This window comes from Cyanistes caeruleus, chromosome 2, assembly GCF_971803275.1.
Source record: "Cyanistes caeruleus chromosome 2, bCyaCae1.hap1.1, whole genome shotgun sequence".
NCBI lineage: Eukaryota > Metazoa > Chordata > Aves > Passeriformes > Paridae > Cyanistes > Cyanistes caeruleus.
Genome location: NC_141702.1, coordinates 51,283,276 through 51,304,551, shown reverse-complemented (window position 1 = coordinate 51,304,551; position 21,276 = coordinate 51,283,276). Strand labels below are relative to the sequence as shown.

At 35.9% G+C, this 21,276-nt stretch overlaps 1 protein-coding gene across 32 annotated transcripts in view; it reads left to right on the top strand.

The window, feature by feature from the left end:
- The window catches only part of TRDN (triadin), a 232,834-nt gene that overhangs the window by 20,709 nt on the left and 190,849 nt on the right, over positions 1-21,276 (top strand). For all 32 annotated transcript variants that reach the window (XM_086876943.1, XM_086876924.1, XM_086876942.1 and 29 more), the window contains exon 2: positions 17,597-17,806. In XM_086876943.1, coding sequence (XP_086733069.1) covers positions 17,602-17,806 — 205 coding nt within the window. In that variant the 5' untranslated portion in view covers positions 17,597-17,601. The remainder of the gene's footprint in view (positions 1-17,596; positions 17,807-21,276) is intronic.

Sequence of the window (21,276 nt, the reverse complement as noted above, 5' to 3'; positions counted from 1 at the left end):
CCCTTGATGTCTAATGGTCTGCTATGTCCATTTGTGCACCTGTTTACTAGGGAATAGCACACTGAAGAATAAATACCAAAGTGACTCTCATGTTGTAGTGCTCCAGGTCTGAACATTTCTGGAGCAAAGAACACCTCACCTATCCCTGTCTATTTAGGGTCAAGGAAAATGTTACAGTTCTCTCTTAAAACAGATATTTCATGGATGTCCCTTAAAAACTAATACTGCTCCTGCCCTGATCAACAAGATGAATAAAAATAAACTGTTGGTCAGGCTCAGCTGGATGTGAGATTGATGTCTTATTGTTGCAGTTTCCAAGTATGGAAGAACCATCAAGACACTTTAGCTTTTCTCCACTTACCTGTCAAAGTACCCTACCTGTTTAGGTCCTGAGGAGTGCACAGAATGATGTGCAGTATGTAAGTCAAGTTCTTTAAGATCATCCTATACAGTTTATTACACAATTCCTACATAACACTTGGCCTAAGGTCTAAATAAAGCACTATCTTAAACAAACAAAAAAATCCTAAGCCAACCAACCAATCAATCAACAAACCAACCAACCAAAAACAAACAAACATACCAAACCAAAAAAACCACAAACCAAACCAGGAATAATAGCAAGCATAGTACAATATCTTAAGACCTTCCTTTTTTTCATATTGTTAATTCAATTCATTATTACTCATTAAATTATATTAGATACATCTTGTGTCTATTCTTGTCTTCTATCATAAGAGTTTAATAGCACTGTGAGTGTACTGCAATTCTGGAGGAATGGATTGTGTTGGTGAGTGAAAGATTATCAGTTACATGACCATAAGAATGCAGTAAATGTAAGCAGTTAGGCTGAAATATTGACTGTAAAGTAAGAGTTCTTTTTCAATACCCATGAATGTATGCATTTTTTATTTATTAGCACTTACATAACTACAGCTGAAATTGCACTCTATTGATATAATAGAAAAGGAAATTAATAAAGAAAGGTTAGATGATGAATAGGCCTTTGACTAGAATATAAAAGCCGGCAAAATCTTGCAAACATGTAGGCAGGATAACTAAGAAACTCTCAAAAGCTTTATTAAAAATTTAGAAAGGACCATTAACTTCTACATCTGCAGAGGACATCTCTATGTCCTTTCATTATACCGGCAAAGTTATGAGTTGAAACTACTATATTAATGCTAAATAAATATCATACAATTGCTTGAAACTTTCCTGAAATTAAAGGGTAGCAGTATCTTAGGTATTAAAATCCAAGAAGGAAATGTTCAAGGAACTATATGCATATACTGAATAAATAAATAAATATATATTAATAATACATTTATAGATATAGATATAGATGATATATAGATATAGATATAGATAGATATAGATATATAGATATAGATATAGATATAGATATAGATATATATATAGATATAGATGATATAGATAGATATATTTTTTATATAATAAATAAATAGTTATATACAGCTTACAGAAATGGCTGAAGAAGACAAACTACACTCTTGGGAAGACTGTGTTATGCTTAGTGTAGAGAAGGAGTAAGCCAGAAGTTAGGAGATTCCCATTGCTTCTTTTCTTCTGAATGAAAATAATATGGCTTTGCATCAGAGTGTGAACTGGTGGGAAGATAAATATTAGAAGATTAGAGGAAAATAAATCCAGATTTGAAAATCTATAAAAGTACCAAAAATTCAATTCCCCAATTTGAATATGGCTTAAGACTATGTGAAGATTTAGTACATGGGAGAACGTTGTGTTTATCTGTACATGTTTGAGCATAATTACAAAAATTCTGAACACAGGACAGGTTGTTTGGAAACAATACTAGATACCATCTCTATTTCATCAATATTAAACCAAAGGGATTTTCTATTGGATGGAAAACATAAGGACAAAATTAGGACAAACATGCATAAATATCCTTTTCATGACTAAACTTCAGGCAAAGGTATGCAACTTTGCTCTTGCCTTCTTCTATCCCACCAACAGTCAGAGAGCAAAGCACAAGATAATGAAGGTCAAGGCAGGATGCCAGGAACATTATAGAGGTCCTGCAAGTGTCTGATGTTCACGCAAGGCGCTCAAGCTGGGTGGAAACTTTGCAGCACCTGCTGTTACTGTGGGCTAGGAACACTAGAGCTATATGGATCTGCTCTACAGAGAATGTGGGGAGGTGTTACAGCTCGTGAAGCATAGCTGAATGTTTTTGTGATGACTTTGTGCATGTCTACAGCAGATGCTAAAGATTAGTTGATTTAGAATCCATGGGAGGTAATAAGGAAACTATCATTCCAACCAGGTCAAAATTCTTCCTTGATGTAGCTCACTTTCAGTTCCAGTTAGCAATAATAACATTGAGGGGCCACCTCAAGATGATGTTTTTTTTCCTTAACTTGAAATAAAATCTTTTGAACTGTGCTGAGACAAAGCTTTAACATTATGAAAGCTTTTGGGACTGCTCATGTCATTAAAATAAGTGGAAAGGTTTTCTTTTCAAAGATGTAGCACTGAGTTTTGAGGACTGCTCTGCCGAAGTCCTTCTATATGTTAATTAGTTTTCCACTGCCAAATTAGGCTGAGCCCTATGTCTAACATTATAAAGCAGACACAGGAACTGCAAGAGGCTATGAACTTCAGAAAAATTCAGATTCCAAAAATATAAGGAAATGGATGCCCCATTGATACATAGGGCAGAGTTGCCCAGAAGGAGAAACTCAGACTCTATTTCAACACCTTTGCTTCATTTTTATGCCAATGTTGACTTGAAAAATACAATAAGAGTAAATTAATGACAAATATGCAACATTCTATGCTGCTGAAGGACTCTGAAGAGCACAAGCCTTTTGAGGAGCATCTGAGGGAACTGGGAGTTATTTAGCCTGGAGGAGAAGAGGCTTAGAGGAGACCTTATTGCTCTCTACAACCACCTTAAAGGAGGCTGTAGCCGGGTGGGGTTTGGTCTCTTCTCCCCAGTAAAAAGCAATGGGATGAGAGGAAATGGCCTTAAGCTTTGCCAGAGGAGGTTTGGGAAAAAAATTCTTCATGGAAAGAGGGGTGTAATTCTGGAATACAGGTTGTCCAGAGGAATGATGGAGTCACCATTCCTGGAGGTCTTTAAAAGATGTGGCACTGGGGAACACAGTCTAGTGATGGCCCTGGCAGTGCTTGGACTTAACAGTTGGGCTTTGGATAATCTTAAGGGTATTTTCCAACCAAAACAATTCTCTGATTCTATGCTCTGCCCAAGAGTGGGTAGTTTGAATTTCATTTCTAGAATTTGGAACCTTACACTAAGATAATTTTACATATAGGTCTCTCAGTAGACAATAATTTTTACTTCACATATATTACAAACACATAAGCTTATAAGTAATGTATTCTTCCTGGTTTGGGTTATGTGTTGTAATGTAAGTAGGGTGAAGAAATATTTTAGATATAGTCTATATAGATTTTTAAAATAACTCCTCTTCTGCTTTAGGAGTGTTTTCATTGAGAGAATATTTTTATTTTATCTATCACTGAATATGTTTAAAGGATTGCCAGCCTATAAGTAAAACTTTCATGTGAATAATTTTCAAAATTGAGATGGCACTTCACTGAGACACTTAACTAAACCATGGATCTAAATTTTTTCCTCTCCTGAGGATTAAATTCTATATTAAAATCATAATCCTTGGTATTATATCTTTTATAGGGATAAATTTTTACATTTTCAAAGACACAGAGAAAAAGCTATTTTTTAAAAATTTTATATGTCACCAACTTTATACTGAAAATTTGGATATATTCACAACATTTGGAATTTTTTCTGTAGTACTATTCACAGTTTTGTGCTTAGTGAAAAAATCTAATTTTTTTTTCATTTCTTTATATGATGATTATTAATTCTGAATGTTATGGCATATATACTTGAAAAAAATTAATTTTGGATTTGGATCTACTCCTTCAGATGGAAAAATAAGTTATCTTTTGTAGGAAATAGGAAAACCTTGATCTATACCAATCAGTTGATAATTCTGCCAATTCTTTATAAATCACAAAAGTTTTAGAAAGCCATTATCATACACCAGAAAAGACTAAGCAAAGATAATATCCTGCCCTATAATATACACACAGAAAAGTACTTACTTTAAAAAACTTGCATTTCTTGATATGTTTTGTGCATATTCCAATGGCTATCATAAAATTTAGATGACGTTTCAAGTTAGAGTTAATGTAGAAATTGGAAGTTCACTCACAGTTTGTAAATAAAACAAATAGCCTTTTTAAGTGCACATATCACAGCATTCCTTTTCACACACTCATTTTTACAAGTAAACATCATAACAGACACCCAAAAGCTGAATTTGCATTCCATAGTTTTTTCGCCAACTAGGATTGGAGAGGTATGGGACTGTACTTTTTGCATAGATTTTAATCCAGACTTTCCTGTAATTTAAAATTTTATTTTAAATGCCACATGAATGTCCCACTTCCTAAGGGGGAATATTTCTAGGAATTATTATAAAGATTGGCTCAGTTTCTGGAGCTAGATAAAGTAGCCAGGTAATCACTTGCATTTATCACTGGGATAAGTTAGAGACCTGAATTTAATATTTGCATGATCTGTTGAGGTCTTTATTCTTACATCTTATCTACTCTACAGAGATCTGGAGAGGTGTGATAGGAAGACTTAAATGGTAGGTAAATCTCTATCCCCTGATAATAAATGGGTTTAGGACCTGATATCCAGGTCACAGAAGCATGAGTCCCAAAACCAACCTTTAGGCTATTCATTATGTTTCTAAGGAACTCTTTTGAGGTTTTTTACTTATTTGGAATGTAACAGTTTGAAAATTAGCAATATTATATGTTCTCTGGACTTAGGTGTGGGTACAAGACAGATTCATTCATAGATTCATTTGCTGTTAATTTACTTGTGGGTAAAACTCAGGTGTTGCTCACAATTTCTAAAACCTAGTCATGACCTTATTCTGCAGAGAGGTGTTGATTGATTTCAGCTGGCAGGAGGAAGGATGCAGAGAATGGATGCAGTTACCAAAGGAATTTTGGTTTTTCCTCAGGTAGCCTTCAAAAAATCCTAAATCTTCTTGGTTTTTTCAGGGTGTACATGAGGTTCTATGAAAACATCTGCATAGGGAGAAAAAGAGAAAAGGAAAGGTAGCTAGGGTTCTGTACCTGTACATGAATATTACATAATGATTTTTCTCATCAAGCTTAAACTGAAAAGTTTTTCACACATTCCAAAACTTGGTTAGAGTATAATCCTGAGTAAAAATGGATTACGCTATGGCAAAATTATGGTAGCTGGTTCAAGAATGGGTCTCAACATTTTCAAAAATATCCCATTTTTCCAGATTACTTAATATTGATTTGAAATAAAGATTTCTTCTAAGGTGTGATCATCTGGCATAAGAATCTATTAAAGAAATATTTTTAAAATAGTGTAAGGATTTCTCAGCTCTTGAGAATTTCAGAATACATGTTAGATGACAGGTGTGTTGTGAATATGAACCCTCAACAAAGATCAACTGTTCTCACTGTGACAGCATATCCTGCATGTCTCAGCTGCCCTTAGAGATCATGCTTTTTTCCAAATAAAGATGAGAGATGAATGATATTATTAATTTAGCCTATCAAGGTTAAACTTCCACTTCAAATTACAGTTACAGGAATTGGTATTACAAAAAGAAAATGTTGAAACACACCATTAATTTTTACCTAAACACTGAATTCTATTCGTCTGTGTCAGTTTAAGATCCCTTTTGTGCTCTAAAATGGAAAGGATATTTTCCAAAGGATTCTTTCAGACCAAAAAACAGAAGAAAAGAAAAAAAAAAAACAACCCGCACCCAAAGCCTTCAGATGAACCATTTCTATGATTGCCACTGCTTCCTAGAATTCTTTTCTTATGGGAACACATTGAATACAAAAAGTATATCAGAAATAAATTTGGGGTTATATTTTTATAGGAAAATAACTTTAAAAGCAAGTTTCATAAAACCTAATTTCCCTATTCAAATTCCCTTCAGAAAACCTATTTTAGGGGCTTGTGTAGTAGGCACCTTTAGCTCTTCTGTAAGTATACAGATGGAGTACTTCCATATTTATTTGAAAATAACTCCCTGACAGGGGATAGACCTTAGTTCATCTGTTTTCTGCAGCCAACTACTGTCTCCTGGGAAAGTGGTTGTACTATTTTATAATCCACATGAGTTTTCCTCAGCAGCTCGCTTTCAGTTTTCTCTCTCACAGACAGGATGACCTATAATGTACTTGCAAATTACCATTTACAGGTGAGATCTAACAGCAGCCATAGATGGTTGACTTGCCACAAGCACTTATTTTAATTATCCCTTTCTGTCAGAAGAGAATTTTTTGCTGCAATTTTAACAAAGTTTTTTACATACATACATATATATACATACATACATATATATAAATATATATCTACGCATGCACATGTATATATATATATGTGTATATATATATGTACTACATAACTTCGTATTGCAATTTCTGTTTGCCAAAAATACCTTTATCTTCTGTCTCTGGTATATGACCTACAACCAAGTTTCTTCAATATGACTTATGAGTATATACATTCAAGCTATGCATGTGGTTAACTCCATATTTGAGTGCTGTAGTGACTGGGTAGCTCCATATGTAGTCACTGTAGTCTTGTCAGACTTGCACCATAACTTGCAGAGAGTATAGTAAATTATTGTTAGAGCTACTTTTGTTTTCAGAGTCCGTAAATGCCAGTCCATTAAGACATATAAAATTAGTGCAACCTTCACAGTCATGTTAGCTTGGAATAAAAAAATATCAAGCAAATAATCTTATTAACCATTCCTAAATACACTTATTTGAGAGAAAATAGTTCCATCAGATGAAGCAAAGATCTTAAATTGTTATTACAGTTTCTTTATACTGGTAAACTTGTCCAGAGTGAAAATAGGTGTGTGGAACCTACTATTTATTCTAGTAATTTTCATTATTTATTAGGACTACCATTTTACAGATGAGAACAGATTAATTTTTTTTCAACAACTAACAATTAGTCAATTTTTTTCCTAATCCCCTCTGAATATTTCAAGGATGTGTAGAGTTGGGTTTCCAAAATCTAATAACCAGGGAACTGCACACAGTGCTTTCTCTTCAGAAGGTCTACTGCTATTTAGAGATAAATGGCAATCGTTTTTCTCCAACTTTCATTTTGACATTTGAAAAGATAAGATGTACCTCTCAGCTTATATCAACTCAGAAGTGTGTCTAAATAGCCCTTTGGCATCTCCTTCTGAAATGTCAGATTGCTAAGATGAACGAGAAGGGAAAACTTTTTGCTGTTTCAGAGCACCAATTTATTTCCAAAGAAAGGAGGGTATTACTACAGATCAGTAAAAAAATTCAGATGTGGGACCAAACAAATAATGGATTTTTCAGGCTGCTGCTAGTTTAGGACTAGGACTGAACACTAGGAGTGTTCAGTATTCAGTTGCATTCTTACCTCATCTGCATACTGACAAGGTGGAAATGAAACATTTGATTTTAAAAAAACCCACATTTCTAAGACAATGTAAAAAAATAACAAACTGAAGAGATACTTAAAAGAGAAAAATGTATATTTATAACCTTCAGATCATGAAAAGGTGAAATCTGGTGGCTTTTGAAAAGGAAACAGTTCAATGTCCCTTTTCCATACCCTAGTATATAGTTTGAACTGCAGTAAATGACATTTCTGTTATTCTTATCAGTGGCACATCCTCCAGTTTTGATTTTATAAAATAATTTATCACTCCTGTGGTCTGCTAAGTTCTCAAGAAATTATTGCAAAAACTGATATAGTTTTAATTAAAATCTGTAAAATTTCCCAGTAAGACGCATTATCTTTTAAACCTGATTCTTAGATCTTCCCTTACTATTATTTCTAAAATAATTTCAGGTATCAGCTATTGCAGATAGGTTTACAGTACCATCAGCCATAAAAGACTAACAGCACAGAATATCTTTTAACTACTGCTAATGCCTTCTTTGTCTGAGATATTTGAATAATCAGAATCATGTAAAAGCTTGCTTAAATGCATAGGTACACAGGAAACAGTCCCACAGAGCTGAAGTTCATATCAGCCTAATGCTCTCTATAAGCAATTTCGGAGTGAAGACATTTTTACACTTCCTTGCTAAGTTATGAAACAAGATTTCTTCTGCTTAATTTGAAGTGTCAACCAAAGATCTACTAGACTATGGAATTAAAACATGTAAGGAAAGATGAAAATTCACCTCCAAATCTCTGAAGTTCATCTGTCAATGTGATTTAAGGTTCATCTTTTATGAAATTTCAAAGGGATATGGGCACCTAAGTTCTTCAGATATCTGCTGACCTAACCAGGCCCTCTGAAAACACAGGTTAGAAGTATATCAGCTGAGAGGGAGTTAACTTATTTTACTGCTGATTTTATTTTAAAACACAGTGTAATTTAGGTCAGGCTGAAATTGATTTTCACTTCCCCCCCTTGAAGTTCTCAGATTGCTTCAAGACATGTGTACAAATAGGTAAGTTCTTCATATGGAATTTATCTAATTCTACATTTTATACCTTGGCCTATTCCAGAAAAAGCAATAGCTAGTATTAATATTTCTTCAACAGGACCCAGTGATGCATTTCTGAAAAAGCAATTTTCTTCAGGGGAAATCTGATTGGAGCAAAGAGACCTTTTTTGCAATTATGTATACTTGTTCCTTTCCAAAATCTCCTGATGATCTTTTCTATCAGTTACACTGGTTACTAGAGCAAATTGATTTTCTTGGCTGTTCTTCCCAGACTTTCTTCCCTACTACCCCATTCTATTCTCTGAGATTTTCTAGAAAAACCATCTTCTATTGCTACTGCTTGAATTTTGCTCCTTGATCAGTAGGGAGGTGAAGTCCAGGTTACCTTCAGGGAATTGTGACTCCTTTTGTACAGCAAAGGTCCAAATCCATCATTTGAATCTGCATGGAAAGGAGTTAACCATGCACGTCAACTTCTTGTATGAGGTGCAACCAATCTTTTACATACACCAAAGTATTTTTAAGGCAATCTTTGTAGCTATCCTCAGGGGAAAAAAAAAAAAAAATCAGATACATGTGTTCAAATAGTTTTAGCAGATGACAAATTAAGGTTTGAAAGTATCTTGTATTTTTCAGCAGCCACCAGTTGAGGAAAAGTTTTAAGTTCAGGCATTAAATTCTTAGACTCTGCTCTGCCAATATACTTGCTCAGTATTCAAGGATACGAAATAAAGTAAATTCCAGAGTCAGAGATTATATATTCATATTCAAAAGTCCTTTTTTCTTACATGTAGTTATCCAGTTCCTTCTGCAACCTAGTTGTACATCACTGGAAAGTAATTTTCTGAACAAACAGCTATGGAGTTTTTCTAGCTATTATTAGTTATTTTCTTCTGTGATCCTTTACTTTTTTCCCACATAGCCCATGGTAGTGTACTGTATCTGTACTGGGATTCCATGGAAATATTTTGGTAATGGGGGAGGATACAGAAGTGGTTCCTGGATGAGGCTTCCAGAAGTTTCCCCTATGTTTGACAGACCCAGTATCTGATGGCCCCAAGATGGACCAGCCACTGGCAAAGACTGATTCCATCATGATGAGAGTAGCACCTCTGAGAGAAAAGACTTAGAAAGGGGAGAAATAAAAAAAAAAACTTCAACCAGAGGGAGAAGAGAGAATAAGTGAGAGGAGCAACAGTGCAGACCCCAAGATCAGTGAAGGAGAAGGTGCCCCAGACACCTGCAGCCCAAGGTGCAGCCCATGGTAAGGCAGGCTGTCTCCCTGAAGTCCCTCAGGAGAGCAGATATTCATCTGCAGCCCCTGGAGGACTCCACACCAGAGTGGGTGTGTCGTTCCGATTGGGAATGGCGATAAAGAACGACACTGGACTCTCAAGGGAGTCACAACACGAGAATTCTCTAGTTTATTGCTTCAGCCCTGTCTTATAGACAGATACGTGGAAAGTACAGAAAAAAAACTCTTATTGGTTAGCAAAGTGCTACATCACCATCATTGGTCAGGGGCACTCTGCCCCCCTGACCCTCTCCTGCAAGGTAAACACAAGGAACAGACAAACAGCACCTGGCAGTTGTTTTCTGTCTCTGAGGATTGTTTTGAAATCCTCCTTTGAATTCCCAGGCTAGCTTCTCAGGCAGGACTGAGAGGCTATGGGCCTGCAGTCTCTGCAGCTCTCTGCAGCCTGTTCTAAAGCTAGCATCCATAGTGGGTGTGTGCCCACAGGAGGCTGTGAGCCCATGGAAGACCATGCTGGAGCAGGCTCCTGGTAGAAATGTGGGGAAAAACCCTCTGGGGAATCAGTGTTGGAGCAGCTTTTTCCTGAAGGGCTCCACCCCACAGAAAGGAGCCATCCTGGAGCAGTTTGTGGAGGATTACAGCCCACAAGAAGGACTCAGGTTGGAGAAGTTCATGCAGGGTTGTCTCAATGGGAGAGATTGCATGCTGGAGAAGGGGAAGAGTATGAGTCCTCCTCTGAGAAGAAAATGCGGCAGATACAGCATATAAAGAATGGACTGACCACAACCCCCATTTCCTCTCCCCCTGCACCTCTGCAGGGAGGAGGCAGAGGAAATCTGAAGTGAAATTAAGAAAGGTTGAAAGATTTAGGTTATAATTACCTAGTCTGATTGATTCAACTAAGTTCCCTAAGTCCAGTCTGTTTTGCTCATGGTGATTTCTGGTGCCTGATTTCTTCCTGTTCCTACCTCAACCCATGAGCCTTTTCTTATATTTTCCATCCCCTGTGCAGGGAAGGAGAGGAGTATTACAGCTTTGGTGAGCGCCTGGCATCCAGCCAGGGTCAACCCACCACAGTACCCTAAGCAACTACAATTATTACAGTCCCAAAATAAATGTCAGTTGTTAGTATACAGCATTAATAGTTTCTAGTTTTCATCCCATGGTAGTGCTATTAGTATTATTTACTGATACTGTATGAAGTACACAGTTTCTTTGGACTGGATAATGAAATGTCTTTATAGAATGTATCTTTTCTTCTAAAAGCTGCTTATTGAAATCGCTGAAATGAAAAGATTGGTGTACATAATTTCTTGGACAATGAATAGAAAGATTAATACTATCTGCTTCTTTAAATTATCAGATGTTCTGTATTGATCAAAAATAAAACCAATACAGATATAATAACAGAAAAGGAAATTAAAAACATACACAGCACCAACCACCATAATAATTATAAGTGCCTTTTCTGAATCCAATCATTCAGTTAATTTTCATACACCATCTTCTCCATATTCCATAATCTCTATTCTATTTCTTTTGTCATGTAGAATTGGTTGCTGCATAATCTCCAGCGCTGCTTTCCACATTTCATAAAGATTATTACATTTTTATAACTATCAATCATCGATAAATCTGCATATGTTCTTCATTTGCAGTCCTAGACACAGCTTTCCAAGCCTCTAGTCTGCAGAAAGAATGCCTTAAAGTCTGAGAAGTTGTGAATATATACATTATATGTGTTGGGAGGTTTTTCTGTTTGCAATTTAATTATATAAATAGTAAAGCAAGACTTCAGTACATAGTGTGATTTAAAATTCTGGTGTCAGTTGTGAAACTCCATTTATTTATTTTTCCATTTAGGTATTCCAGTGGCATTCATTCATCCATATGTATAGGGATATAATTTTATACAAAAGAGAAGAAATTGCTGAATGTCAGTCATCTCAAGAGAAGATTTCTGCTGCACCCCTAAATAAACTAGCTTTTCTTAAATTTTTCACATTTCTGCTCAAAAGGTTGTAGAAGCTTGTCCATACTCAGAAGACCTACACTAGTTTCCCATCACCCATTTTTGGGCTGCACTGTGGATCCTTGTCCTACTCACAATTTATTGCTGATAAAAGTGAGAGAGAGGAGCTTTCAAAAAAAAAACCTAAATCTACCTGTTGAAGTTGTCTTTCTGTATTTCTGTCTCCTCCTCTGTGTTAGAGAACGTCTTGCTTGTATATTTCCATGTCTGTCCGATAGAAATCATGATCTCTATCAGCAGATGTAACTGAGTTTCAAATCTGTTGGAGTTTGCCAGGGCTACAGATCTTCCACGGAAAATGGTTTTAAATCTAGTTTAATTGCATCCTTTACCAGTATTTGGAGGAGATCAAAGGTTTTGACCAGCTTCAGCGCTCTTGCTCTTTCTTCTCTGAAATATGCTGCACTCTGTTGGTTGCTATCCAGTACCTGCATTTTTGGCCCCTAGTGCTGGCCAGATAAGATGATAGGGGTTCTCTGTTCAGTGAATACAGAGGATTCTGAGGATCTCTTTTTTCTCTGCTCAGCATTTTGTTTTCACATAAATATATAAAAAAGACGAAGTGCATGAAAAAAGTCATTAGGTTACTTTGGGAAATAATATTATTACTAATATTTTATTGTAAGGTACTAGTTATTGACCATGGAATTAATTCTGTCTTTTCCTTTTTGTTCATATAAGCCAAGGAAGAAGAAACCCTAGCAGAGAGATTGAAAGATGAGGATGTCACAGTCAGGCATGAGTATCGCCTGAACAACAGGTGTAGGTGTAATCCTTTCTTGTGGTAGAAATAATTTTCCCCACATGGGGAAAAAGTGATTATTGCCATGCCTTCAGGTCTGTGGACTCACTGAGGCTGATGTGCTGATCTTGAAAAAAATGCAGCAGATTATCTGATATCCATTTCCCAATTCTTCGCTGAAGGGTTCTAATCCCTTGTCCTCTTCTCCCTGCGGTACCCTACTTACATCAGGCTGAGACTCCTGCCCGTACGATTGCAGCAGTGGAGGATTGATAAGGTCACAGGTTAAAGCCCAAGGCTTGAGCTGGAGCTTAACATACAGTGTCGATTTATACAGCCATTTTTTCTCTTTCTTGCTTCCTTAATTAGTATTTAAGTATTCCAAGTGAAGTGGAATAGGTCAAACAGGAGCCATTAATGTCAAAATCTAACAGCTCTCTCATTTAGAGTAGACTGCACTGAGGTTTCTCACATCCCAACTGCATTGCCCTAGCAACAATATTATCATTTAAAAGTGAACAACCTCTTTTTTTAGTATCGTGACTAGCCCTCTGCTTATAATATGCCTAGCCTTAAAATGGCATTGCACACTAAATATTTTAGTTATTTTGTTTCCTGTTGGCAGAATAAGACTGTTATACATAAAATAGTTATGAAGTAACATAAATACAGAAAATTACTCTTTTACACCTTAATGAGTCTGAGTGGAATAGGTTTATTTACTTGTTTTGGAGGTTTAGTTTTGTTTCATTTTTCTACAAGAGTAGAAGAAGGTGTAGCGGTTGAACTGTAAAATCAAGTACCCATCCTTAACCATGGACTCCTATGCTTAGTAAGTTTTAAGGAGATAATGCCTCAGCCCACAAATACAAACAGTATTTTACCTAGGCTGCCAGGAGTACAGGCTCTCTGGACTCTGAAAGTCACATGGTGTTCTCCTCAAAGTTGTCACCAATTGTCAAGGTTTATTCATACTTGCAAGACCTTATGGGTCTTCAGATTGTATGCTAAGTGAAAACTCTGAAACCAGAGGAATAGTAAGAATCTTCAAGTGTCAGCTGTTTGGAATTTAGGAAATCAATCTGTTTCTGTAAAGGTGACATTTGTGACCTGATGGGGTAGTCCTGTGTGCATGAGAAATTGTGATGTGCAGTCAGAAGTATACATCCCTGGAGTAATCTTTTTTATAGAAATGTATATATAACTTTTTTAAGTTCCCATCCTCATTGAAAATCAATAGCAATCACAGCCCAAAGTGCCAAGAGGCTCTCACAGACATGTGGCGGTGGATTAAAATTGGATGGCTGAAATTGTAGCAGCCTTCAGCTGCACCCTCCACCCCTGTGATGGATGTTGCCTCTCCCAAAGCAGGGACAACTGATCTGCTCATGAATCTCCTGACCCACTGCAGTGCTCATCGAAAGTAAACTGACTTGGATTCAGGCTGGCTGTAATATGGACACAGAAATTTGCCTTGAGAGAGAAAATGTTTATTATATGGATGGTAAGGATACCTGGAAAAATTCAGCAATCTGATTTTAGCGTGCTGCTGAATGACTTCTGCTAGTTGTAAATGTAGAACTCAATAGGCTCCATCATGTGATTTCAAAGCAGCAAAAATGACTGTCTTTCTTAGACCCCCACTGGGCACCTGACACCCCACTTGGGCAGGAGTTCTGCCCAACTTTGGCACTTTTCTGAGAAAAAGCATCACTGCTCACTGATGTGATGGAAGCCTTGTAAATATATCCCCTTTTTTCTGTTGTCTAGCTCTGTAAATATCATCACTGATGGTTTGCAGGGAAAGTTAGCACTGGTAGGAGGTGCACAAAAATGAACAGAGCACCTAGAAACCAAAAAGCAAGAAACAGGCAGAGAAAAGCATGAGTATAGCACTTGGGTACTACAATAATAGAATGTTTGGAGGAAGAGTGAGATCATCTCAGTGTTACTGCCTCTGCATTTTGGAGTCATGAAATGATGATGGTATCAATATACAATCCATCCTGCTTGAGATTACATAGCAGCAAACAATGTCTTTCTCAGGAGTCATCAGATCAAATCCTCCAGCCAATTTTGCTTATATAGGTATCTAGGGACATAAAAATCTAATTTCTATTTGCTTTAGTACATCCTGTCTGGGTTTTTTTTTGGCATTTCCAAAGTAACTGTCCTGTAGATTTTGCCTGCCAGTCCTGTGAGGATGTCTTTGATGTATGTAAAGCATTTCAAACAACACTGGAGATGTTTCTTAGGTCCCTGAATCACACTGCAAGCACCTGTATCAGGAACATCCAACAGTATAACAGTATTTTCCTAGCTTGACTTCCAGTCAAATTTGAATCAATAGCTGTTCACTCACATTTTAATAAATGCAATGATAGCAGTTTTATTGCATAATATCCTGAGTTTTTAAGGGGAAATGTGACTTGACTACATCAACAGCCAAAAGCTTGCCATAGATAACCTTCTAGCATACTTTAGCTCTGTCTCTGAAGCATTGCTCTGATTGATAAATCATCAGTTACTATTTTCTTCACCAAAGAAGACATGTATTGGTCTGAGTTTGAAAAGTTAGGTATTCTAAATAGTAAGGAAATATTTTTACATAGCAACAGACCTAGAGGACTGATGCTTTGGCTGGTAATTTTAAGTCTGTATTTGTATTCACACATAGAGTTTTAATTGTTTGTTATAACTGCAAATATCTGCCACTAGGATGTCCTTGAAGACATGCTGTGGTACTAATCAGATTTGTCAAGATGAGACAGTACCTTTCTATTCTCTCTTACACATCATAAACTCTGACTGATATCCCCAAGGGGGAAAAAATGCATAATGTGTCATTTATGACCTGTTACATGCAAGAATTACTTGCATCTTGTATGCAGTAGAATTACAAAATGCTATTGATTTTGAATTTAACTTAAGAAGTTGATCTTTATTGTTAGTTGTCACTTGGCAGATTTTTCCTCCTGCTGTGATTGCTTGATCTAAAATCTTTGTTTGGAGAAATGGAAGCAGTGATGGTACTATAATATTTTTCAAAAAATATATACATTCTATCTTAGAAGATAACTATTATTTATATGCAGAATAAATATTCTATAAATATTCTATAAATAGGAATAAATTTCAAATAAGTAACAAAAAAATGTAACATGCCAATCTTGTTTTGCTTTTACAACTCTTGTGTAGCAGAGCAGTTTTTCAGGGCTTGAAGCAAGGCATTGATCAGCACAAGATACATGTGCATAAGCAAAATTAAAAGGCAGAGCTAAGGAAACTACTCATTAATACAATGCACTGCATAGGAAAACTAAAAAAAAAAAAAAGAATTCTAGAACAGATTAAGGTAGGAATTTTAAAACTCATCAAATATGACAGATTAGGAATTAGGGAACCTCTTCCACCAAAATTGCCCTTCCCAATTATATATGTTTTTGTCAGATACATAAAAGGGCCATTTCAGTACCACTTTTGTATTTTGTTTTAACATTCTACGGGAAAGGATAAAATCCAATATTCATTAGCAAAAGGATTGTAAGATTTGTTTGGGTAAAATAGGAATGAAAAATGTATTTGTGTATCTATTGGCAATATTAATGATTTTATCCTTTCTTCATTTATTATTTAAGAATATAAATGTTGTAATTTTCAAAGACAGTCTAAGTACAAGTTGTGATGGCAAATGTTGGAAAGTCTTCAACAGCCTGTACCATAATTACAGCAAAAGTATATCAGTGTCTATTTGTCATTTTCTATGTCAAAAGTGAAATTGAATCTGCTTGCCTTCATATACAACAACTCTGTCACACAGAAAACATCAGTTTTATAGTTTACATCAACTGTGACAGAAGACAAGTGAAAAGCAAAGATTTACACAAACCAGCAGACACCTGATCCCTTGAAATTTTAGATATCTGTGTGGGCAAGGGTCCCTTAAATCACTAAAATTAATTTTTACAAACTGGTGTGAACAACCAGACCAAGAACATGTGTAATATATCTTTGAAGATTTTAACTGCAGCATACAAGAACATACTGCAAACTCTGTGGAAATACCATAGGCTTCTACTAGTTTCAACTGTGGTGTTAGGAATACTTCTACCATTATTGTATACAATGGAGAAAAAATACCTCCCTAGATTGTTTAGGTTATCAAAGCATATTCTATGAAGCAAATTAAGTTGAGAACTTTCAAACACCATTAGTTTTCAGTTACCATAGTTTTGATTTGTGTCCAGAACTAGTGTTTGTGTCCAGAACTAGCATTTTTAATAGCTCAGGAAGAAGTAGGTTAAGCCAATACTGTTACTGTCCACTACATAGTTCACATGTGTCAGCTGGTCACTTAGCTAAGTAGCATTCAACTTCCTACCAGCCTTTTATTACCAAACCTATGTTTTCTGGAATCAAGTCTGTTTGGACATTGTAACTCTTGTTTCTTAGGAGATTACTTCATTAAGTGAAAAATTCCACAAACAAAGTTATTTAAAAATCAGCTGCAATCTTATTCATAGCTTTTAAGGATTCTGGACATGGCAATCATTTGTTTTTCTGTTAGATGAAATGAAGTAAATCTATTTCCATTGCTACTGATACACGTCCTTCACAGCAGAATTCCAGCCAAACCTCAAGTGGCATAGATGCATTAGCTCCATTAAAGTCAATGGAAGTTCACTTAATCACATCACCTGAGAATCTGGCCTACAGCCCGTAACAAGACAATCCTTTGGAGGGTAATAATATTTTATGTTTTCATCAATCACTCTCCTAGGCCTGTAGCTATTTGTGGCAGACTAAAAAATGTCATATTGTAATAAAAAAGGCTGGTTGTGACTATTTCTTCCAGAAAGTGCAAGGACCTTTTTTTAGTAATACAACATTTATATTTATTTTAAGCATTCTGATGACAAAAAAAAAATTCAAAACAGCATTTACATTCTTGGCTTTAAGGCTTCAGGTTGTCACATCGTTTTCCTCTGTTTTGTCTGTCTAGGACACATGTCAACAACCACGACGATAATAGATGGTAAGAACGGATCTGTTCCTTCGTCATCCATGAAAGTGGGCAAGAAATCAGTGACTGAAGACATCGTGACAACGTTCAGCTCACCAGCAGCATGGCTTCTTGTTGTTGCTCTGATTGTTACCTGGTCAGCAGTAGCTATTGTAATGTTTGACTTGGTGGATTACAAAGACTTAGCAGGTAAAACTCAACATATTCTATTTGACACCTTGTATACTCAGATTTAAACATTTATTAAGCACCATCTATTATGTACGTATGCCTGTGTCTCAACTCCTTGGGGACAGAACAGTGTCTCTGCTGAATTTACCAACAGAGAAGATATTGTGAGAAATGTCAGAACACATTAGTTTACGCCTCATACACCTTTATAATTGAAGTCTCTCCATTTTGCAGCCCATTCTCATCCTGGAAAATTAATATATTGACAGTAATGTAAAATGTATATGAGCATGTAAGGTCAGATTTCTGTTTTCCATTTTCTATATAATTTTTTTTTATAGAAAAACAAAATTAGTATTAATTCCTATTTTCAGAAATATAAATTCTTTAATAGTTGCCTTGAGCATTCTGATATCTGCTTGCACAGTTCGATGATCAGAAAAAAAATAACATGATAACCCATAAACTGATCTTCAAAAATCATAAGAGGACCAGATTCTCAATATTAGCTAAGACTAACCCTAGTTTTCAATAAGCCAATAACTCAACAACCCTAATTTTGAGACTTGGCTAGATAAATGAACAAAATCAAGCTTTAGGTTACGTATTGATTACTGTGGGCAAAGATGAAAATGATGTGGGTGGTACAAGAACTGTGATTCTAATTGAGCAAGAGAAAAGGAACGGAAAATAGAAAGAAATAGAATATTTCTGCTTTTCATCTGGCAGTTATATATATAATCGTTGTAAAGGGTACGTAGTGTTCAGTAAGATGTCAGTAGTAAAATCTTTGTGAGGTGAACAGACATTAACTGTTGGCAAACATGCATGTGAACCAGAAAACAAATAATTAGGGTCCTTGTCTTCCTTAAATGAGAACGCCAGCACTAAAGTTATTGCATCTGTCACAATAATTAACTAGGAATTGAAATTTGGACTTCAGCCTTTTAATTCAAAAGAAATTGAGTTGATGTTTTGGAGTAAATTTCCTGGACTTAATTAGTTTACTGATAAATTCATAGATTTTTTTTTTTTTTTGTCCTGCTATATATCAATATTGACTTCAAGATTTACTTAGAAAGGTTTTGAAACACATATAGATCTTGAAAGAAACCAACAAATCCTGGATCAATAGACATCACAGAGCTTGAAAGGTGGAGAAAATGTACCACAAAACTTTTCCTAATCTTTTTTCTCATCTTTGTGTTCAGAAGGACATCTCTGGAGTACCAGGAAAACATAAAGTTATTTTTGAGAGATCCTTCCAAAAGAAGCATCAGATTTTTTGTTTGTACACCAAACACTTGATGCTACAACAAAGAGAAAAACCAAGAAACAGAAATTGTCATATTCAGCTTCATTTTTCCATATTAAATATTAATCAGTCAGTCAGTTAATCAAGTTCTTAATATGTTTTCAATGAACAGTCAAGAGCTAGGGCACAGCTCAGACTAAACTCTTAAACACAGAAATTTCTGAATTGGTTGTCAGGTCACACATGCTTAATAAACAAGTCAGGGTAATGCTAAGCAAAAAGAATCCATATTTTTACCAGAGTCTGAAGGAAACTTTCCAAGCAGATGGAATTCTGTTCACATTGTATTGGTTAAATGAACTTAAATCTCATTAGTGTTGAGGGAAACTGCCATTTTCAGACCACGATTTAGAAATTAAACAATGTAAAATTTAATCTGTAGGATGAGTTTTTATTTTGTGAAGGTCTCTGAGAAATGATACTTTAGCATTTTGAGTTCATGTGTTTGTTTCCTTTCCTTCCCAGCAATCTTTCTGTTCCTAAGTGATTAATTAAGACAGCATTCAAATCAGATCTTGGTCAAACATTATCAGAAGGAACTGCTGTACTTCTTTAGACCAGGATTTATTAGACTGTTTTCTGTGTTTCTATACATGTAAGAATAGTTGCATAGCTGTCATCATAACCCCTAGCTTTTCACTCCTGATTTCTCGCTGTTTTTTTGGGGTTTTTTTTGAGTTAAACTCATTGATTTGTAAAAATTCCATGAAAATAGCTGAGGATTTTACATAGAATCACATAGCTGGCATTATTGATACAAGAATGGTTTTCACTTTTGGACAGCTTGCCTACAGTGGAAGTAATGTCTCCTTTTCATATAGAAAGTAGAATTTGAAGCATATGTCTAAGTGGCTCCTTAAATCCAAAACCCAGTAATCTTTTTGTCTTGGTTTTGATATTGTTCTTTGAAAAACCAGACCTACATAAAAAGAGAAAATAGCTATATTCAGGACTGTATATTTAGTTTTGCAAGCATAAGTAAAATTAATTTCCTAGTTTTCAAATGCAAATGAAAGATGCCAAATAAACTGTATTCAGCTGTGTGCTTTTTAACTCCATAAAACAGAGAAAATTCAGTGCATTTTTCCTCAAAGAACACTTGCCTTTCATAAGCCAATGCATTCAATTTCTTTCCCATTTCTCTACCTGAAGTTCCATGAAGTTCAAGCTGAGGAAGTATGCATCGCATATAATGAGGCAGGCTGGGAGAGCTGAACTCAGCCTAGAGGAGACAGGAGGGTGACCGAGGAGCAGCCTGCAGATTTCTGAAGGGCACTCACAAAGCTGTGACAGAGGATTCTGATCTATGGGCTCCCACAGGGACTTCTGCTACGTTTCTGTGCCAGAAATGACCGTCCCCACAGCAGCGACTGCACCACGCAGGAGGGAGTGCAGCAGAAAGCAGGGCAGGCTGACCTGGTAAACCAGTCAGAGAAATGTGTGGCTGAGGAATAGATGTGGATTTTTTTCCCCCTGATTACACTAAAGAGCTGCTAACCTCTGGAAAATACAGGGAGTGCAATGCCCTAGATTATGTTGCCAAGAGTACGCAGAGAATCACGGAGCTCAGTAAAAACACTACACGTGAACTGAGTAGGAAGTACCCTAAACTTGAACCTGAGCATTCCTTTCCTTCAATAATTAACAATTTTACTCTCATTATCTGAAATGCAAACAATTCCAAAAGACAAAAAGTATATGTATTTTAGCTTTTATATTTTAATTTATCAGTATGAACTCCAGGCCACCCTCTGTGATTACAGTGCCAACCCTTAGGTTTTGTCTCCTGATGGCTATGGTTTCACATTCTTTTATAAATAAACTATCAAGTTTGAGAAATTTTGACAATTTATCAAAGATGAAATTTGTCCCAGAATGACATGAAAAAGCAATGTTTAGTTTCATCCTAAAGTGTATGTGATAAATTACGTTTTGCTGGCCATCTTTATTCAGCATTTGTAAAGTAGTTTAAAAAACTGAGGGAGGCTGTGGGGGGTTAAGGCTTAGGGTTCAGGTAAGTGAAGTTATATTACATGAATTCAAGCTCCGCTCATAGAAAGATTTAAGATACAGTTTTGCATAATTTTACACATCCAGAACATGATGGCTGTAAATTCTATAGCACTCTGTATTACCCAGGAGGTGCTGGTTATGATATGAAATATATCATAAC